The 19,915-nt window shown below is 43.7% G+C and overlaps 1 protein-coding gene across 7 annotated transcripts in view; it reads left to right on the forward strand.

The window, feature by feature from the left end:
• Nucleotides 1-325: 325 nt before the first annotated feature.
• Nucleotides 326-19,915, forward strand: part of GLI3 (GLI family zinc finger 3) — a 305,459-nt gene continuing 285,869 nt past the window's right edge. For 2 of the 7 annotated variants that reach the window (XM_043872220.1, XM_043872223.1), the window contains exons 1-2: nt 753-1,269; nt 14,933-15,096. In XM_043872220.1, the coding sequence (XP_043728155.1) occupies nt 14,973-15,096 (124 nt within the window). In that variant the 5' untranslated portion in view covers nt 753-1,269; nt 14,933-14,972. The other 5 variants (XM_043872222.1, XM_043872221.1, XM_043872225.1 and 2 more) reach the window with 5 other exon arrangements.

Here is a 19,915-nt window from a genome sequence, read left to right on the forward strand (position 1 = left end):
GCCGGGAGAAAGCGGAGCGGAGAGGCGGGGCGGAAGGCGACGGGAGCTGGGACGAGCTGCCCGGGCGCGCTGGGCGCTGGGGTGGGGGGCGGCGGGGCGAGCGCGGGCGGGGAGGGCGGCGGTGACATCACGCCAGGGCCCCCTTCCCCTAGCCGGGTGGGTGGGGCCTCGGCGCGCGGAGCGGGCGCGGGGTCAAGGAGGGGGAAGAGGAGGAGCAGGCTTGAATGTGTCTGTGAGAGGATCGGGGAGGGGCGGAGGAGGCGGAGGGCGGGGAGGGAGCGCGCGCGTGGCTCGGGGCGCCCGGGCTCCCCCCGCAGCCCCCGACCCCGGCCCGGGCCGCCTCCGCGCCGCCGCCCGCGTCGCCGCTGGGACCCGCCGCGGGAGCAGGGACCCGGCGGGTGGGGAAGCGCGGGCCCCCGGCGCGGCCAGGAAGGAGCGAGAAAGCAAAAGTAAGGCGAGCCGCACTCCTCCCAAGTTTTCCCAACTTCGCCCCCTGCGGTGGCAGGCGTCCTGCTGCTCGGCGCGTCCCCACCGCGCCGCCGGAGAGTGGCAGAAAGAAAAGGGACGGGGCGGGGGCGGGGGCGGAGGAAGAGGGAGCGCGAGCGCGAGCCGAGAGTCCGGCAACATCTGTTAAAACTTGGGGGAGGAGGAGCGCGGGGAGGAGGAGGAAGAGGAGGAGAGGAGGGAAGGAGGGAGCGCGAGGGAGGGAAGAGCAGAGCCGAGGGACAACTTTTCCACCCGTGAGTAGCGCAGGCTGCGCGGGTAGGGACTGGGGGAGCCTCCAAGCCCGCGCGGGTTTCCAGGCCGGGATGGGACCTTCTTCCAGAAAGTCGGTTGCATGTGAGGAGGGGAGCGCAGCGGGGGCTTTCTTTCTTTCTCTTTCCCCTCCCTCCCGCGGGTGAACCAAATCAGAACTGTCACTCAGGGCCTGTGAGTCAGAAGGGATCGGATTACACGATCCCTGAAACCGATGCCGGAGTCGCACGAGCGGGCGGGAGCGGGCAGGGGCAACGCCACCGCCACCGCCACCGCCGCCGGCGCGCTCGCACACTCGCCCTCGCGCCCCCTCGCCGCCCCGACCCGCCCTCCCCGCGCGCCCCGCGGCCGCCCGCGCCGCACCATGCCCGTCGCCGGGGACCCCCGCGCCCTGCCCGGCCTCTTGCCTTAGCCAGAGCGGCCCGCGGCCGCGCGGAACCCGGAGCCGCCAGCCCGCGCCCGGGACGCGGGTCTATGGGAAGTTCGGGGACTTGACAGCCGCCGCCGCCGCAGGTACGTCCCGCCCGAAGTTCTTTGTTTCGCGGGGCCCCGCACCGGGGAGCCAGCTCCTGCGGCCGCGCCCGCGCCTCTGGGTCGAGAGGGGAGTCCCCGACGGGGGGCGCGGGAGGAACTGAAAATGGCTGTCAAAAGGCGCCCAGATTTCGGGAGCAGCCGGTAAGGCGTCGGAACCAGCCTTCCCTTCGCCCCCTCCTGCGTGATGCTCCCCTTCGCAGCGTCTGACCTGGCTGCCATCCGGAGACGGGCTGGAGAATTTCACCTCCCGGAGTTGGGAGGTCTGGGGACGAAGTTTGGAGCAGTCGCGGCGACTGCACCCCTCGCCCCAACTCCTTTTCCCGAGGGCCGAAAGGAACTCCGCTAGCCCCCGCGGCTCGGGCGCCCGCCTTCGCACTGTTGCATGCCTCTGGGGGGCCGGGCGCGGAAGGCGGCGGGCGGTGAGGTGGGTGCGCGCGAGGAGCGCCGCGGCGGGGGCTTCCTCCAGCCTGCGCTTCCCATCGGGGGTGGGGTGTGAGCCGGGAGAAAGAGGCGCGCCTCCGTCCTAAGAGAGGAAAAGTGAAAGTTGTACCATCTGTGGATGATTTGGGATTCTTTCATTTCTTTTCCTTTCCAGAGACAGCATTTAAAAAAAAAAATGAAAGAAAGTAAGGGAAAAGACAACAAAAGAAATGAAAGGATTAGAAGCTGCAGGGAGTGAGTGGTGCGGGGGTGGTGGTGGTCGTGGTATGGGTAACCGTGGCGCCTGCAGTGATCATTTAAGAGGTCGCATTTTCAGCGAGCAGAGTTGGGTATGAATCACTCTGCAGGGGACAGTTACTTTCTGGAGTTGCAGAGGGCACATGGGCGGGAGGAGGTGGAGAAGGAGTAAATATTTACCCCAAACTTAGGGAGTTTGTGAAGTGACTTCTAAGCAGATTGCCAGATGCCGAAGCACCACCGCACAGCCAGGCCTTTTATCCTCCCCTGAACTTTGTGCTTGAGTCGGCGATGGCACCTCCTTCAGGAGATGCCGTCCGGAGAGCTGCTGGACCCACGCTTCCCCGGCTGACCTCGTGTAAACAGACTGTGCGGGGGGCATCCTCCGGGCGACTCCTCCCGCCCGCCCCGGGGTCTCATCTCCGTGGTGTGCAGTCCTGAGGAGATTCTGGCCTTGGGTACAGCGCTTGTGGCCCTCTGCCAGTTTATATGTACATATATTTATGTAAAACATTTTCTCCCAGCTCTCTGCCAGCTGTTCCACATTTTCCAGCTGCCATTTCAGTTTGAAATGATGGACCGTCCGCATCTCCAAGTAGCAGAGCCCCGTTAGTCGGAGGTATGGAGGGTCGGTCGCTGTGCAGAGACCTGGCCAGTGGCGTTAGCCAGACTGGTTCTAGAAAACACCTTTCTTCGCTCCTTTATCTTTCTCCCTTTTCCTCCCCAGAGCCCTTTGCTGGAAGTGCGCAGTAATTAAGATTTTGCCTCCCAATATGATTTTGGACAGAATTGGGAGATTTTTGATATCCCTGAAATATGCGTCTGGTGGAAATAAATGAACTTTGAAAAAGAGTTCCAGCTTGAGTGCCTTGGGCATAGCTGGTGGAGCCCTCTGCCATGGCCATTTCTATTTAAGACAGGAACTATTCATGGTCCCCATGTTACACTTTTTGTGTTGTTTGGTGTCTTAGCATATTATAGACAGAAATCTTAAGGATTGGCTTAAAGTATTAATTTTGGCCTAAAGTATTAATTTTGAGTATTTATGTAATTGCTCTGTAATTTGAATAGGTGCCTTATTGATTGATTCCTGTAATTATTTCATTTAGGTTTTAAATTAAAAATTAATAATAGTCTGACAGTTTCTTAATTACATGTGTCAAGATTATTTTGAAGGAGGAAAATGCTGTTTCAAAGTAGTGAAATAACCTCAAAATCGCTCTATCTTTCTAAAGCAGAACAGTATTTCATTTGAGGGGCTATATTGAAGTAGCGGTGATTGGCCTTAACAATGTAAACTGTGTGAAGTATCTAAAGAATTTGTTTATGTTAGGAAATATTGGTCTTAACCTGGTACACAAACACTTTGGCCAGTTGGCCTGTAGTCAGACCTAAAACAAACATGAACTAACATTTAAATTAGTTGTAATAGCATACTTATAGAGAGAAGAGGTTTATTTTACACTAAAAGCTATTTAATCAGAAACTGCCTGCCTAAGGGGAGAGCCTTTCAGGGTATATAATTCTTAAAGTCAGCCTAGGAAAGCTTTGGTTTCAGATGCCTGAATGAGTCCAATGTGAGAGGTGTCTAGTGAAATTTCACACACACAGAAGCACTTTAAAAGGTATAGACTATATTGTCTGAATAGGCTAGTAGGTTCAACTCAGATACTTAACCAATTCTCGGTACCATTAACATGTTTGGATTCCTTGATCGGACCCTGACATAAATACACTTTTCCATAAATACACTTTTCCAGTATGTCGAATTTGCAAAGGACTACAGACAGAAATGAGAAAATTCAGTACTGATAAAAAATGACTCTGGTGAATTATTTCATTACTTATTTAATGAAAGTCATTAATTTATCAGTTTGATGCCCTAGCCTAAAAGTTGAACTTTCCTTTGTTTCTTGGCCAGTTTTCCTGATTACCTGCATGCTGTAAGGATTTCAGACTTCCTCTGTGCTTCGCCATTTAGGGGTCCTTCCATCTATGTGAGCTGTCCTGTTTATCCTTGCCCCCTTTTTAGGAGAATAAGGTTTGGGAATTTATGAAAGGAAACAATTTAATGTTCATTGTTCCATGCACTCACTTATATGGAGACAGTAGTGTACTAAGACAAACCAGTCTTGAAGGAGAAGTGGATCAGTGAGTCATGAAATCCTCAAGAAAACCTTAGTAATGGAATGTTAATGCTTTTAGACTATAGTAGATTATCTTAAAAGTCAGCCTTTTCTTCTTTATGCAATTGTTGTAAATCCCCAGCTAAAAAAATTCTTTGAAGGAGGTTTTAGTTTTGCTGGCATCCGTATTCTGTAGTCGGTCTGATCTGTTTTGGAAGATTCAAGAAATTTTCTGCCAACTTATATCATGAGAGTCAATTAAAATGCTGACATGAATGTAGAAGAAATTGTGTGTGTGTGTGTATTTCATTTGGTAAGTATAAGATTCTACTCTAATAATGACTTCAGGTTGTCTTTTCATGAAAGGCTACTAGAAGATGCTGCCCTTCACTTCCTGTTGTCATTTTTCCAGATGAAAATTGATTTGTTCTAGTTTCAAAGCAAATAAAGGGAGACAGAGTAAACAACAACAGGGCAGGGGGAACGCCACAAACTTTTTTCAAGTACTTTCAGCGTATTTTTCATCTCTACTTTTATTTGATGGGCCTGTGAAATAGAGCTGTAGACTGGCGAAGACTTTAAATGAAATTTCACACTTTGATGATTTTTTTTTTTAACTTTGATATATTGACAGCAAAAGGAGCTGCAAAGCTTTTTTATAACTTGAGCAGTAACGCCAAGCAGCAGTCAAATGTCTCTGTGCATTTGTGTTTAACTGCAGAAGAAAAACATGTCCATGGGCAGTAGAGGTTCTTATCAACCCCCTAATCCCAGATCCCAGCAAACCTTGAGGGCATGCCTCAGATCTTGCTGAAATCACTGTAGACTCTCACAGTTTGCAGATTAAATATGCTATGTGTTCCTGGCTCCAACAACAGTTTTATGAGCTCACTAAGCTTCCTGTTTTAAGATCCTTTTCTTAAGTTTTTAGAAGCTGTTAAAGGCAATGCTGCCTGGAGTAAGTGGTACTTGTTAATTTAGAGACACTAAGTATTTCATGCTCTCTTTCGAAATTGCCAAAATTATGATTTTTCCATCGAAGGGCTAGTTTTACAGGGAAAGAAAGGGAGGGGAGCCTTTGGAAAGAAATCGAATGTTAACTGTGTTGGCAAGTGTATTCGACTGCAAACTTTATGTGGTGTCTCAATTGTTTCAAGGCACTTTTCCTTTGCCTCACCCCTTAAAATTAGACTTTTTCTACTTGTAATTCTAATGCACTATATTTTAGTGCCACACTTAGCTACTCATGACCACTTTCAGGTTGTTTTTTTTTTTTTACTGTGAAAGTGTTTTTTGTTCCATGTGTGTATATTTCAATCCGACAAAATGTCCCAGAAAATCTATGGCTCTCTAAAGAAACTGAATGAACAGGCCATTACCTAGTTAATAAGGTGGCATTGGAACATTCCAGCCCCCCTCCTGAAAGGCAATATTGTGTGGAGCTCCACACATGCATCTGCAGCATTTAGGGTTGTGTCCTCATATTAGGGTGCTTTTGCATTTTGCATACAAGTCATAATTAAAAAAGAAAATACTTACATCATCGTCCAACGACCTGTCACATAATTCCCAGGAGAACTCGAGCCAATTTTGTGCTTAAAGGTTATTCAATGAATGAAATTGTGAAAGCCCATTTGTCAAAGTGCTGCATGGTTTCTGTTAGTTTTCAAGCCCCAAATTCATTGTCTGCCCAGGCCGGCCATCAGTCATCAGTGTATTAGCGGTGCCTTCAGGCCATGGTGCCCAGCACTTCTTCACACCATTATAGCTTTGAAAGTGTACTCTGTCGACTTGTAGAATTACTGCTCTGATTTCCGCTTGGCTGGGTTTGAGGTAAGTCCCCTCCCTACCTTCTAGCTGACTGTAATCCTTGCTTTCTTTTAAAGCTTCTTGCCAGAGATTTAGGGGAAAACTTTCTTAAGGGCCCTGTTGGCATCACACTGTGGTTTTGTTGTGGCATGCAGTGTACATATAAATTGTACCTGCAGTAAATTGGATTGATTGCTGGCCTCAAACAGCTAGTGGGCTTTTCTTTACTTTTTTTTTGGAAGGGAGGTGAGGTGATGTATGTGTGTGTGTGTGTGTGTGTGTGTGAGAGAGAGAGAGAGAGAGAGAGACAGGAGTATGTTTTAAACATCTGATTGTATATTTGGGTAATTTTTATGCTATAGAATGAAATTAAATAATAGGAGCTAAGTGTCATTTTATTTAAATCTGACTCTGGAAGTACCTTCAGAAGCCAGTGTGACATCCTATTTGTTAATTTTCTTGTGGAAATTTGCAGCTTTAGCTCCCTGGACTTTTAAAAGGGGGAGAATGGCGTTAAACACCTAAAAATACTCCAGAGTTGTATGTTACATGGGTTTTTACAAAAAGAGACTGAAAACTCCCAATTCAGATTAAAACTAACTCTCCAATTGCTGTAATGAAGGAATGAGGCAGTGAAACCATATTCTCGATTTCATCTTGTGATATTTTGAAAAAGAATAATTCAGTCTCAAGAGACTTTTTTTTGAATGAAGCCTAAATGAACTAAGATGTATGGAACCCTGAATGGAGCATGGACCAGGCCATGCCACTTCAGGACAACATCTGTTGTTTGAAATGTGAGGTTCCAATGAAATTCCACACCAGGGCATTTCATTGGGAGGGTGCATCGTTTGGTATAGTTTGCATTGGCAGTTCTGTATATGATTGGTGGGCAGGAGGTGAAAAATAAGACAGCTGAAGAATTCTGTAAAGTTTATAGGCTGAGTCGATCAGGAATAATTCAGAAATTATTACTGAATAAACTGTGATTTAAAAATTCTTAAATTTTGAAAACTGTGCTTTTTACATTGCAATTAAGATTCAAGAATCTGTACTTTAAAAATCAGGAGGATAAAGTACAGTGAACAGTACCAGACCGAAAAAATAAGTACCTTTGGGGTATCTTCAGCTGATTTTAACACCCAGCAGGTATTAGTCCCATATTTGTGATGCTTTAAAGGTAAATTCTTATTCATAGAACATGTACTCTATCCCCTTAAGCTTGATTGTCAAGGCACACCTAATTCTAGGAACCAAGAGTTATAGAAGTTCTCTTAGAGTGATTTTAAAATTAGCATTTTTTTTTCCTTCTGAAAATATTTGAAGACTTTTAATTCCTGTAAACTTTAGAGAAGTGAGACAAGGGGCATCTTTGATCAGTCATGATGTTTTTTTGTGACATATGTAGGTTTAAGGGAAATAAGAGTTTTCATGAGCTTAGCTGATCTATAGACTGATAACTGACTTATAGGTCTCCTTTTCTGTCTGAAGCTTGTCTGTCTGCAGCAAACCCACAGAAAATGGGGGTGTCAGCTCATTCCTTAATGGCACCTGCTATGCAGGGCACTTCCTGCAAACCTAAACCAAAGTACACTGGCCTGATGTTTCAAAGTTTTTGCAAAACTCAGAAACAGTAACTAACAAGTATTAAATAGAGACCTTTATCCTTCAGATGTTTCTCATAAAGTCCTCCTGAGAAAGTTAGATTAGCTGATGGTCTTTCCTTTAAGTACACATAGCAGAAAAGGAAAACCGGCATACAAAACGTCATTTGTGATTTTAATGCTAGTAGCAATGATGACTTCATGTCATATAAGATTTTCAGTAGTTGAAGTTAAATATATGACTTTTTAAAAAGTTGAGATGTAGTTAAACTACTGAAATCAAACTCACTTAATCCATAGACAAGCAATTATTTCCCCTTAGAGTAATTCCATTCCCTTTTCAAGTAATTCTGTTTGGGTAGGCCTATCATGGATACTGCTTATCTGAGATGAGGAGCTTCAGAAACTGGGAAAGAAAGATCTGAAAAAAATAGGTAGCAGATTTGGGGGACCCCTTAGGCTACCAAAGACCATTTTTGGTGACTTAAACAGAGAGGAGTTATTTGCAGTTAAGGCTTTTGGTTTTCCTAATTATGGGGGAATACAATCACATGTAAACATAAAATAATTGCACATTTAAAAATATTATAGTTAAAAATTCATGAAGATTTCATTAAGAACTTATGAAGTTGAGCTTGCAGGAAAGAAAGGCATTACAGACAGGGAAGGGAGAGGAAGCTGTAGGAATCTTGGGAAATCTTGGTATGTTACAGAGGTTATGCATATCTAATTGATTTTAAGTTCAGAAAGATATCTTGAGTGCCAGGAAGCATCAACCATATTACAAACCTATAAGAGATTTTCTATAATGCATGATTATATGAAACCCACTGACATGTTTCAAATTCCCTGAATTTTGCTCATGGAAACTCATGCTATTTCTCACTTCCAGAATTGCTCTAAAGTCAAAATTGCTATTAGTTTGTGCTTTTTGATTTTTAAAAAATAAGTTTTCCCAGAGCAGCCATTTTCTTTAGGAACTGAATTTGAATGCTGCAGGAAGGTAGAACTATTTAATAGAACATTTTACCTAAATGGTTGTTCCAAGACTAGCATCTTGAAGAAGCCGCTAATCTGCTAGTAAGTAATACAGGTGGGAGAAATGTCACTTTTCAGTGATGTGCTGGAAGCTCCTTAGAAATCCTTACACAGGCTCCTTCTGGATTTTTCAAACATTAGCATATTAGGAAGATCATTCAGCTTAATAAACTTATGGACAGGTATAAGTAAAGATACTTTCTCTGGAGGAAAGCTTTATTCCTCTTCAGCAAGAGCTCCCTGAGTTGCAGGAAATAATTTCTCACTGAAGGCCTAATTCACCACACTGTTCAAAGCGCCCTCTCCTAGAATGCCTTCTTCCTGCCTTGGCAGTAACTGCTCAGCAACTGATCAGGTTGCCACTAATCAGGCTTTTAACTTGTTTTAAATCTTTAAATGCATCAAGAAAAAAAAAATCCCAAATTCAGGACACTGAAAAATAAACCAGCTGGATTAGGGAAATGGATGAAGTAGTCTGCTGTTCACAAAGGATGCATTATTAGTTTAGAATTACTGTCTCATTTCACCTTCGATTAGAAAGTCATTTTATACAGTTCAAACATCATTTCAAATGTTGGTTTTAGCACTGGTGCTTCGTTTTTGTTTTTTTTTTTGTTTTTTTTTTAAACATTTTAAGGAGTTAACCCATTCAGAGAATCCTGCTTGTGTGTGCATCCCAGGGCTCACTGCAGAGATCTGCAAGGGGAAAGGCTGAATGGTGATTTTTCATGCTCTCCATTTATTATATAAAGCTTCATGGTTAAAGTTCGGAACTCCACTGAGGGCTCTCACACAGAAAGCCCATGAGATAGGTCTGCCCCCTCACCACTCACACACCTAATCGGTTTAGGGCAGCTGATGAAGGAACACATTTGGAACCGGGTTAAGAGCCTCTGAAGCAAGTTAGAAGTTTGGTTATGTGAAGCATCCAGCCAGTGCGGTTTCTTGAAGAGGTCAAGTGTCCCCCAGTCCTTTAATGTAGAGCGACACACAGGGTATTGCATTGCCGAGTGCCCAGAAAGTTGCATCTCCCCGAATTCTGTCGGTGAAACAGCTATGTGAATGCACTCAGGGCCGCCGCCGACCACTGCCGCTGGGGATACTGCCGGACCGTTTGTGCGGAGTTTTCCAGTGCTCGCGAGTCCTCCCCGGGAGCGGGTGACCCGGGTGATGCAGAGTGAGGAGGGCCGCTCCTCTGGCTGCGGAGGCCCTGCGGGGTTCTGATCGTCCCGACCCTGGTCTGCCCTTTCGCTGGGGCGACGCTTCTGGAAGGCGGATCAGAGTGGAGCCGGCCTATTTCAAGGAGCCAGCGCTGCGCGGCGGGGCCTTACCGCGCTGGGGAGGGAACTGACGGCGAGGCGGGCGCCCCGAGGCCGCGGCGGCAAGAACTGACAGCTGGGGCTGGAGGACGCGGCCCCTCAAACCGTGCAGGGAACAGAAGGGAAGCCAGTGTGGAAGCGCAGGATGCAAGCGCGCCCAGGCGGCACAGACCACAACCCACTGCTTACTAAAAAAAAAAAAAAAGTATATATATATATATATATAATGCAAAATGACAACATCTTTGCAAAGATGAAAGTTTCTTTCTTACTAGCTCCAAGTGGCCACTCTAAAGGGAGGGCCACCCTTGCGGCTTGGTGCGGTGGGGGATGTGCTATTTCCAATGCAGACCCCCCTCTCCCATTCTCCAAATTGGTACATGTTGCGGCTTTTCTTTGGCCGCCTTTCCTGTGAAAATGTGAAGATGTGCGCTGCAGCATCACATGGTCAGTGACTCCAGGACACGGTGTCTTCTTTTGCTGCAAGTTAAGATTTATAATTTAGCTAGGAAAGACCCACCTGTGGGCAGGTTGCTAGTAACAAAGGGATTAGGTTTAAAAGAGGGTCCAGAATGAATTGTGCCCTGGGTTTAGGCCTCAGGGAAATTACAAAAGGATCAGGGACAGTTAGTTGAATGGGGAAAAGCCAGGACTGTTTGTTTTCAAGAAGGCATTTTCATTCCTGCATTTACCTATGAAACTTCAAGCTTTAGCAGGCCTATTAGAGCAGTTTTTCTTCATTCCTTTTTTTTTTTTTAATATACCCAAGCTCCTAGGACTCAAAACATCAGCTACAGATAGTTTTTCTTTCCTTCTCTCTTTTTTCTTTTCCTAAGCATAAAGAGTCAAGGGGCATGCCAGCAAATCTTGTGTATAATGTTGCAGTGGTGAAAAGGATTGAAGGAGAACAGTTTGACTTTATAAGAAAAGGAATTGGGTCTAAAAGTCGCATTTCATTCACATCTAAAAACCAGTGGTATGTTTTCCTCAGAGAAAAATCTTTGAAGTGAAGCAGAACTGAAGTTTTCCTTCAGAGTTATGTTCTAAATAAATTCTACTTTATTATTTAAGAAATGCCAAGTTTTAAAAGGAGTCCTATCGGCTACTGCCCTAGTTGTGTGTATTTTAGGATTCCATCAGGAATTTTTACTGGTCACTTCTGTACCTCATGCTTTGCTTTATCTCAGGACTGAGGACTGAGTTTTCCAACTCGGCTGAAAATCCTATGAAAAAATTGGCACCACAGCTAGAAGCAGACCCTTTTCTCTCACTAACTCTTTAGGCAGAGTTTTGATGAGGTGTGAGAATCTCGAATGTGAAAACTTTCTCCTTTGTAACTGACAGAGACAAAGTTGGGATTTTATCAGTAAAAGAAGCTGATATAATTTATAGGGATATACAGGAAGCAGATGTCTGCCTTGGCAAGTTGCCATTTTTATAGCCCTGTTGCAAGCATAAACCACACTTTTAAATAATTAGTTACTAACTAATGAGATCCAAAAATAAGTTGTCAAAATAGAAGAAGGGGGTAGACTTTCCAGTGACCAAGGGCCTATTTCTAAAAAAAATCAGTTTTGAACAGGAGGATGGGGGAGAAATTAGTATTCTCCAAGACCATTAATTAGTGTGATTTCAATCAGAGCCTGGGGCTTTACCTCTTCTTGGGAGCCTCTCTCTGGTGATGAGTATTTGGAGGGTTTTTATTGCTTTGTTAAAATGAAGTCCTTTGCTTGGGGGAAAACCAACAACTCCACAAAAACCAAGTTTGTCAAGGAGCTTTTGGTGACTCCTCTCCTCACTACTATTAGTTTCCTCTCCTAAGGAAGAGACAGACTGAATTCCTACCAAGAATCCCATCTCTTCTTATTTTATTTATTTATTTATTTTCTATTCCAATAGCTGATTTCTGTGTCTGGTATCAATAAACTCCATCCAGATTGCACTGATAAAACTATGTGTGTTTCGAGGGAAACAGTTATAATAAGTGCCTCTTTATCCAAAATGGTTGAAAATGGAGTGTTTTGATTGATTAAATATTCCTGTTAAAGTTTTTGTATAATTTTCCGGTTTACAAAGAAACACGGGCTACAAAAGAAAAGATATGTAGCTAAGTCAATGGCAATTAAGATTGAAGACTGATGAACTGAGTCACAGGATCATTGTTGGACTGTGTATTTACACAGTAAACACTCTTGCAGGTATGAGGTGCTGAGGAGGTAGCCAGGGGGCTTGTCCTCGTGGAGTTTAGGGTCTAGAGGAGAAGACAGACATTCAGCAAAGACTCCACACAGATGCAGAGTTGATTAGGATGGTGGTTGGGATGGGCTGCTGGAATTCAGCACTTCATTCTGTAGTTCATCGAGTCTGCAGAGATTTCAGTGAGGACCTACAGCATTGTACAGAGTGGTGAACAAAAACATGTCTGCAAGTTCAGTGATCTTGATAATCACCATCGCTGTTTGAAATAGAGGTTCAGGGGCCACCTCCAAGCATCAGGGGTTAGGCTGGCAACTCTGAATGTTTCACTGAAACAAAACAAGGCTGATTCAGATGGCGCTTGTACTACCCTGAGAAACAGTGCTGTGGATGAGGTTGAATGGTTCTAATTGCATGCTTTAAACATGATATTTAAATCAATTTAGTTCCCTTCTTGCCCTTTCGGCTAAGATCAAGTATAAATCAATTTGGGGGGAGCATTCAAACAAGTTAAAGAATTATTCTGGGTTTGGTAGAGCTGGAAGGGATGGTTGATAATTTCTCTTTCAAGGGTTCTTGATCTGGATTGGAGGGCCTGTGATCCTTTGAAAATCAAATGGACAGTTTTTTTGTGTGTTTAAGTCTATTGGGGAATTCCCTGGTGATCCAGTGGCTAAGACTCTGAGCTCCCAAAACAAGGGGCCAGGGTTAAGTCCCTTGTCAGGGAACTAGGTCCCACATGCCACAACTAAGACCTGGTGCAGCCAAATAAATAAATAAAAATAAATATTAAATGTCTTTTATTAAAAAATGGATATTCTGGTGGGGGGGAGGATCTATAAGTTTTAACATCTCCTTAAAGAAGATTGGACACCCCACTGCCCCCAAGGTTAAGTCCCTCTGTGTGACACTGTCTTGTGACAGAGAAGGAAACTGAAAGTGAAAGGTGCTCAGTCGTGTCCGACTGTTTGCGACGCCATGGACTATACAGTCCCTGGAATTCTCCAGGCCAGAATACTGGAGTGGGTAGCCGTTCCCTTCTCCAGGAGATCTTCCCAACCCAGGGATCGAACCCAGGTCTCCCACATTGCAGGTGGTTTCTTTACCAGCTGAGCCACAAGGAAACTGAGGTGTCGGACAACTCCAGGGGGCATCAGTAAGGCCCTCCCCATTGACTTGTGCACCATGGCAACCTTCAGAAAAGAAGGCCTACAGTCCTTCACTATTGTGATCTGTTGGGCTCTTTGAGTAATGTTTCTGAATTTGGAGTGGATCTTATAATTGATATGTAAATTTAACCTAGGGTGTCTTTTTGTCTTTTTTATTCTAGAAAAGCTGTTCTTAAATAACTTGTGTGCTTTTCAGTGAATGCCAGTGGATAATCAAGGAGAAGATGTAGAAGTTACTGGAAGAGCTGTTGCTCCAGGGCCACGAGGCCTGTGGGCCTTCAGCTTTTCTAGTTAGTTATTCTGGGTTTCTTCTACTATAAAGAAAGCATTTGCAGTTCCCTTGCTAATGTGAGTTAAGGTTAACTAAGAATCCTCCATCTGTTTCTTTAAAACGTTTAGTCCATGACCGGGTTGCCTAGTTTGTTTCACTAATCGTTTTGATGGAACACAGTGGTATCGGCTCAATGTAGAAAATAGGCAGATGACTCCATGGAAGAAATGCCCGAAATCTAGATAACTTAAGGGAATCATGGTAGAGAGGGGACTTGTCGTCTTTTCTTGTATTCTTTGTTATTGTGGATCATGACTGCAAAAAAGGAACATGAACCAAATAGAGTGAAAATTGATGAATGATGAGCTAGGGCGATTATCACATGAATGACACCAGTGAAAGACAGACTAACTGCCCTGCCTTTAGCTGAGTTTTAATATTTCTTAAGTGGTTCTAGCCTTTGCTGTCCGTGATCTTTTGCCTTTTCCTTTAGGATCCAGAGTGTGTTGTTCTGTCACCTTTGACGTTTTAAAAACGTAACTTCAGTGAATGGAAATGTTCTGCTATTCAGAGAAAGCTTCAAGAATATGGTTTTCCTGAATGAATTAGGCTTAAGAGGTGTATTGCAATTCACATATCTTAGTGAGGAAAGCAAAATCATTGACCAGAGTCCTCTGATTCAAAGCTTTGAGTTAGAATTGGATGGGAGAAACCATGGGTCACTCTTTTTTTCTTCTAAAAGATTTCTTTTTTAAATGTGGTCCATTTAAAAAAATCTTTATTTTATTTGTTACATTGTTTCTCTCTCTCTTTTTTTTTTTTGGCTTTTTGGCCATGAGGCATATAGTATCTTAGCTTCCCATCAGGGATCAAACCCACAGCCCCTGCATTGGAATGTGGAAACTTAACCACTGGATGGCAGGGACGGCCTTGTCAGTCACTCTTTAAAACATCTAATTAATAACTGAAAGCTGTCCCTGGCTTAAAAAGTTGTCCTACTTCCCTTTCTTATAAAATTGGCCACCTTCTAATAAATGTCGGAGACATTTGGAGATGTGGCTTGAAGGAGTAATTTGACACTTGGGTTTCTCACCATAATCACAGCTGAAAATGGAGACACTTAGACTGTTTAATAGGAAATGCCCAGTAGGATTTTGGGAGAAGTCCCACATTATGGACAAGTGCCTCTGTCCTTCTTTTGCACAAGTAGACAGAATTCAACTGGCTTGTTACTAAAACTTTTGAGGCCTTTTTGTAAGAAAACTTGTGGGGAAGGGACGTCCAGATTTCACATCGGCTGATGCTCTAGGCTGATGCCTAGGCTGATTTTGAATTGGCTGATGCTCCTTAGGTGACAGATGAAGTGGCTTTTGGGATTTCTTTTTTCCTCCATCTTATTTGAGGTTGATGGTGCCGTTGTGGATTTTTTCAGGGATTCCTGGTTGCCAGAGCTGAAGGAATGAGAAGGCGTCATGGAGGCCCAGTCCCAGAGCTCGACGACCACTGAGAAAAAGAAAGTGGAGAATTCCATAGTGAAATGCCCCACTCGGCCAGATGTCAGCGAGAAAGCCGTGGCCTCCAGCACCACTTCCAATGGTGAGCGGCCACGGGGATTCCCTGCAGCCAAGCCTGCAGTTCTGTTCTGTGCTTGGCATTCCTCGTGAACTGAGTGTTTGCACCTGGACCTGTGTTTGTCCTCTGAGAGGCTGAAGAGCATAAATGGAGGTGGTTTCTGGGGGGAGGGGCTTGGGATGGGCAAGCTTTCGGCATCTCTATTTTGGCAGTGAAGCTACATGTTTTCTTCCAAATTTTCTAATTTGAGATGTAAATGTGATAGGTTATTTATTATAGGAAGTTCCTGTTTTGGCATTTTGGAAATCATCTTGATGAGTCTGGCAGGACTTCAAAATACTTTGCATTTCACATCGGAAGTCTCCACTCTCAGGATAATTAGTGATTAGTTATTATAAAAGACACAAGCGCTGTCTTGTCCAAGTTAGTGAGAGGGTCCCCTGCCAACCCCCCAAACCCTAAGGAGTCCACTCTAAAAGATTTTAAAAGCTGTTAATGGTTGACCCTTCAGTAGTGGTTGAAGGTTGAGCCTCGTCTAGTTTCTGAGATGCAGGTTCATGTCCTTAATTTGCGTTCAGAGATAACAGAGAGCCACTGTTTCTCTGTGCTATATGTTTTAATATTTTAAGCATAGTGCTGAGAGGCATTTCAATTTAAGCATGGAGCCTTGAAAATAAATTCCAGACCCCACCTCTGGTAAAAACAGACTGAATAAGTTAATGGTAACCTTTGCTTCCCGTCCTTGCTTTTCATCCCTGCTTTAAGACCATCAGCTCCTTAGCTTTCTGTAGATTTCATAGCCACCCTTGGCCTTCATGAATTGCACTCTGCTTTGCGATGTGTCCTTGGGAAGGATAGGCTGGCCCGCTCTCAGTCCTGGACACTGCCTACCTGGGTAAATGAATTTGGATCTGCTGAGCCAACCTGTTCCCTCCCTCCCTGTGGGTTTGTGTTTTATTTACTCCAAGAAAGGTTTGACTAGGTTGATGTCTAACTTTTTACATGCAATGAAATGGGAGGGTCAGAACCTGCTTTGGAAGGTCACAGCCTCCAACCGTAGGCTGTGAGTGCAGACATCCAGTAAAAAAAGCTGCACCTTCCGGTCTGATTATGACACCGTCTGGTCCTGCCCTCTGTGCCTACGAGTTGCTCACCTGTCCCCCGTCCCCAGTGTCAGCAGTGTGCACTGCCGGCTTGGGTGGGCGAAGGGAGGGACTGGTGGTAAACCCACTGACTAATGAGTCCCATTTTGCCTTGATCTATAGGGAGATCTATTTATATCTGAGTTAAAATAATGAATTTACTTTACATACATAAGAAAATATGTCCCTATATCTCCCTTGATTCGTGGTCTTTCAAGTCAAGACTAGACTCCAAGTCAAGACTTTCAAGTCAAGACTCCATTATTTTAATGGAGTCTACTTTTTGCATTATTCCTCCAGTGGAATTATAGAAGTCATATTTTCTCCCTAAAAAAGCACCCCGTGGCCCTTGCTTCTTTTCTCTGGAATTTGTAAAAATTAGACACGTTTATTATGTGAGACAAAGAGTCAGTCTATGCCGTGTAGGTGATTTGGGAATTTTAATAGGAATTTTTTAGTGGTGTGTGTGAATGAGTGAGCCTGTGTGTAAGTGTGTGTGTGAGAACAGGGGAGGCGTGTAAGTGGGTAGAAGCTGGTGGTGCACCACGTCGAGTCTCCATAAGCCACTGTCCCTTCTGTGAATTTCAGCAGAGTAACCACAGCGACCTAGCCTTGGTGAAGGTGCTGCCAAGTTGGCCACTCTGGCACCAGAATGCATGCTGGGCAGGTTTTTGGTGCTGCCGCATTTGTCTTGAGCCACTCTGATCATGAGTTGTCCCCATTAACTTCCTTCGGGTGCCCGGGAGCGGTGCTAACCTAATCAGCCCCTGGCAGCCAGGAAGCCACTGGGGAACAGTAGCCAGGGAAGGAGTAGTCACAGTTTACACAAGTTAGTCCTTGAGTCCCAGATAACCACAGAACTGACTGAATCTGAATTCCATGGGTTTTCCACCCTGATCAGGGTGGGTTCTTGAAGCACCCTCTAAGTGGGTGTAAAGCATCCTATTTGGGGGCAAAAGCTCATTAGTCAGGTTTGCAGGGCTCCTGCCTGAATGATAGCCTTCCTAGAAGCCCTGTGAGTGCTGACCATTTTTTCCAACGTTCTATTTCTTGTAAGGGATTTACTCCTTTTTATTTTGGGATAGCATAAAGAGCTGATCAAATAAAGGGAAATGGAGGTGGTGTTTGTAAACATCAGTGGCAGTCCTGCTGGAAGGCTCCAGGGAAACCAGCAAATAAGTGTAAAGAAAAGAAAAAGTAAAATGAAGGAAAATAAACTTCTTTCCTTGTGTTGGCTTTACATAAGCAAAGCTAATAATGGTAATGATTTTTTAATATAAATTTCCCTGCAGGAGGCATCTAACTATCTAACTAGTTCAGAGCCTCTTGATGGCACTAGGATCGTGCTCAGGGGGTGGAATGGCCCGGCTTCTTTGTTCTGCCAGCTCCTACCTGGTGGCATGTTGCCCTTTGCTCTCAGTTGTGGTCTCACAGCTGGTCTGGGGGCTTTGGTCTGGGTTTGATTTGGGTTTTAGAGTTAGTGGGAGGTGGGCTTTTAAAGGTTGGCACACTGTCATTGCCATGGTCATTCATCTATTTGTCAGTTCTGTCTTTTCTCTGAAGCATTTCAGAAGTGGTTAGATACCTTCACTGAGGCTGTTCACAAAAAGACTATGAAAATTACTTAGATCCTACTACATGTAGTACCAATTGCTACTGTTTCCATGGGGTTCTTAGCCTTTCCTTACAAAGCTGTGGAATTTAGAGATTTGTAAATGAATAATTAAAAATAAGTTCCATACCAAGATATATTATGGACATAACCTGTGTATTTTCTTTCTCCCATCCACAATTTCAAGAGTAAAAGAAAACAAACAAAAACTTTTTGTTATTGGCGCTGTGTTGGGTTGACTTAATTAACTTTTCCAGCCATTATGTGCTGCAATTTGTTCCTGATTGTGGAGCCTTCCAGCCAAACCACGCACATTCCTCTGCATGTCCTTACAGATTTGTTTTCTTACTTTTCTCAGTTGAGTATCTACTTCTGGAATAACAAGTCATACGTTTTGTGTAAACGTACACATACACACAACCAAAATGTATGGTTCAGAAACCTGAAGCAACATTTTAAGGAAGGATTTGTCTCAACATTGAACTTGAAAATAGCACAAGTGAAAAGCTGTTTTGTAACTTATGTGGAGCCAAATTGATTTTTGTAACATTTAAGGACCTATATCAACATATGAAGCGTTCATTACACTTATTCAAGAACCACAGTGTATGTTTCATGTGCTATAGTTTGATTTTAAGCTTTAGTGTTATCTATTAAGCATAAATGATGAGAGGACATTTAGTTTTCTGAATATTTGTTCAGTGCAGTTGACATGTAAATGATCATTTTTGGCATCCAGGATGGTGTCTTTCACATATAAAGTGTGCACTCAGATATTAGTTGTCATTGTTTACTTAAAAATCTCTAAATCTGTTAATATGCTAGTGCCTTAAATGAAATGCCTTAATGATCTGTTTTGTTTTTTTGGAATGAATTCATTAGTTTCCAAGCTGCATGTTGTATTTTGTAAATAACAGACTTTTTTTTTTTTAAATCTAGATGTCCCAATGTATTAAACATTTTCATTGTCCTGTTAAATCTCCTTCGATGACTTGCAAACACTGACTTTTCAGTGTGAGGTGTTTTGTCTCATTTTTGGTCTATGATTTTTTTTTTTTAAAGAGGTAATCTGATATTTCTCATTAACCTACTACTCTGCTTTAAAAAAGAAAGTAATAATAAACGTATGTAGGTCCTGGTCTTGGGGATCTTTTATCAGATCTGATAGTTATTGGGAACATACCTTAAAGTGATAGAAAGCAGAAAGTATTATCTTAATGGTGATGCAATGTGAAACCAAAGCTGATAGATTAATAAGGGAGAGGAAGTTCCCTGTTCTCTTTGATTATTTCAAAAAGAAGTGCTTGGTTCTCCTCTGCTTAAAAAAAAAATTCTTTGAGGTTTCTAAGGGGAAAGTGTTGTGGTCGGCAAATATGTAGGAGATGCTTTTTTTAAAAAAAACTTTAACTTTTGATTGCTTCCTGGCCTTGTGATTTTCTTTCAAACTGTCCAGTAACTCTTATGAGTATGAACTGGAATATCTGTTGGTCTCCTTGCTGGGAGTAAGATAGCTCAGAATTTTGTTGAGAGCTTGGAGTTTGTCAGCCACTCACCACCAGGATCTCTTGTCTCTTTGACCTTTTTTATGGTAAGAGTTTATAGACCTAATTCTGCTCAGAAATGGGTGGACGGTTCACACCAAAAAGCCAGTAGATTGTGAGTTTTAGGTTGCCTGTCCCTTTAGATGTTCAATCCCTTTTTTCTTGGCCACATCCCATTTCCTAGCACATGACAGATGGACAGATGGACGGAAAGGACTTTCAGATAACCCGGTTTCATATTGTGGGATGTTGGATAGGAATACCCCAGGGTTTGGGCTGAAAGTTTGAGCTGAGTTTTTACACCAAGGACTAGCTTGGTGAATGTGGGCAAATTCACTTCTCAAAGTGTCGGTTTCCTCATCTGTTTAGCAAGATCTAATTAGACCCACTTCACAGGATCTTTAGGATTAAACGAAGCAGTGCCTGTACATAGTAAGAGCTTAGCAAACATTAGCCAGTGTTACGGGAATGAATTAAATGTTATGAATCCAAAACAAAAAAGATCATGCTTTTTTGAAAATGCACATAGATTTTGAAATTAATGGAAA

The sequence above is a fragment of the Cervus elaphus genome, chromosome 18 (genome assembly GCF_910594005.1).
Source record: "Cervus elaphus chromosome 18, mCerEla1.1, whole genome shotgun sequence".
Taxonomy (NCBI): domain Eukaryota; kingdom Metazoa; phylum Chordata; class Mammalia; order Artiodactyla; family Cervidae; genus Cervus; species Cervus elaphus.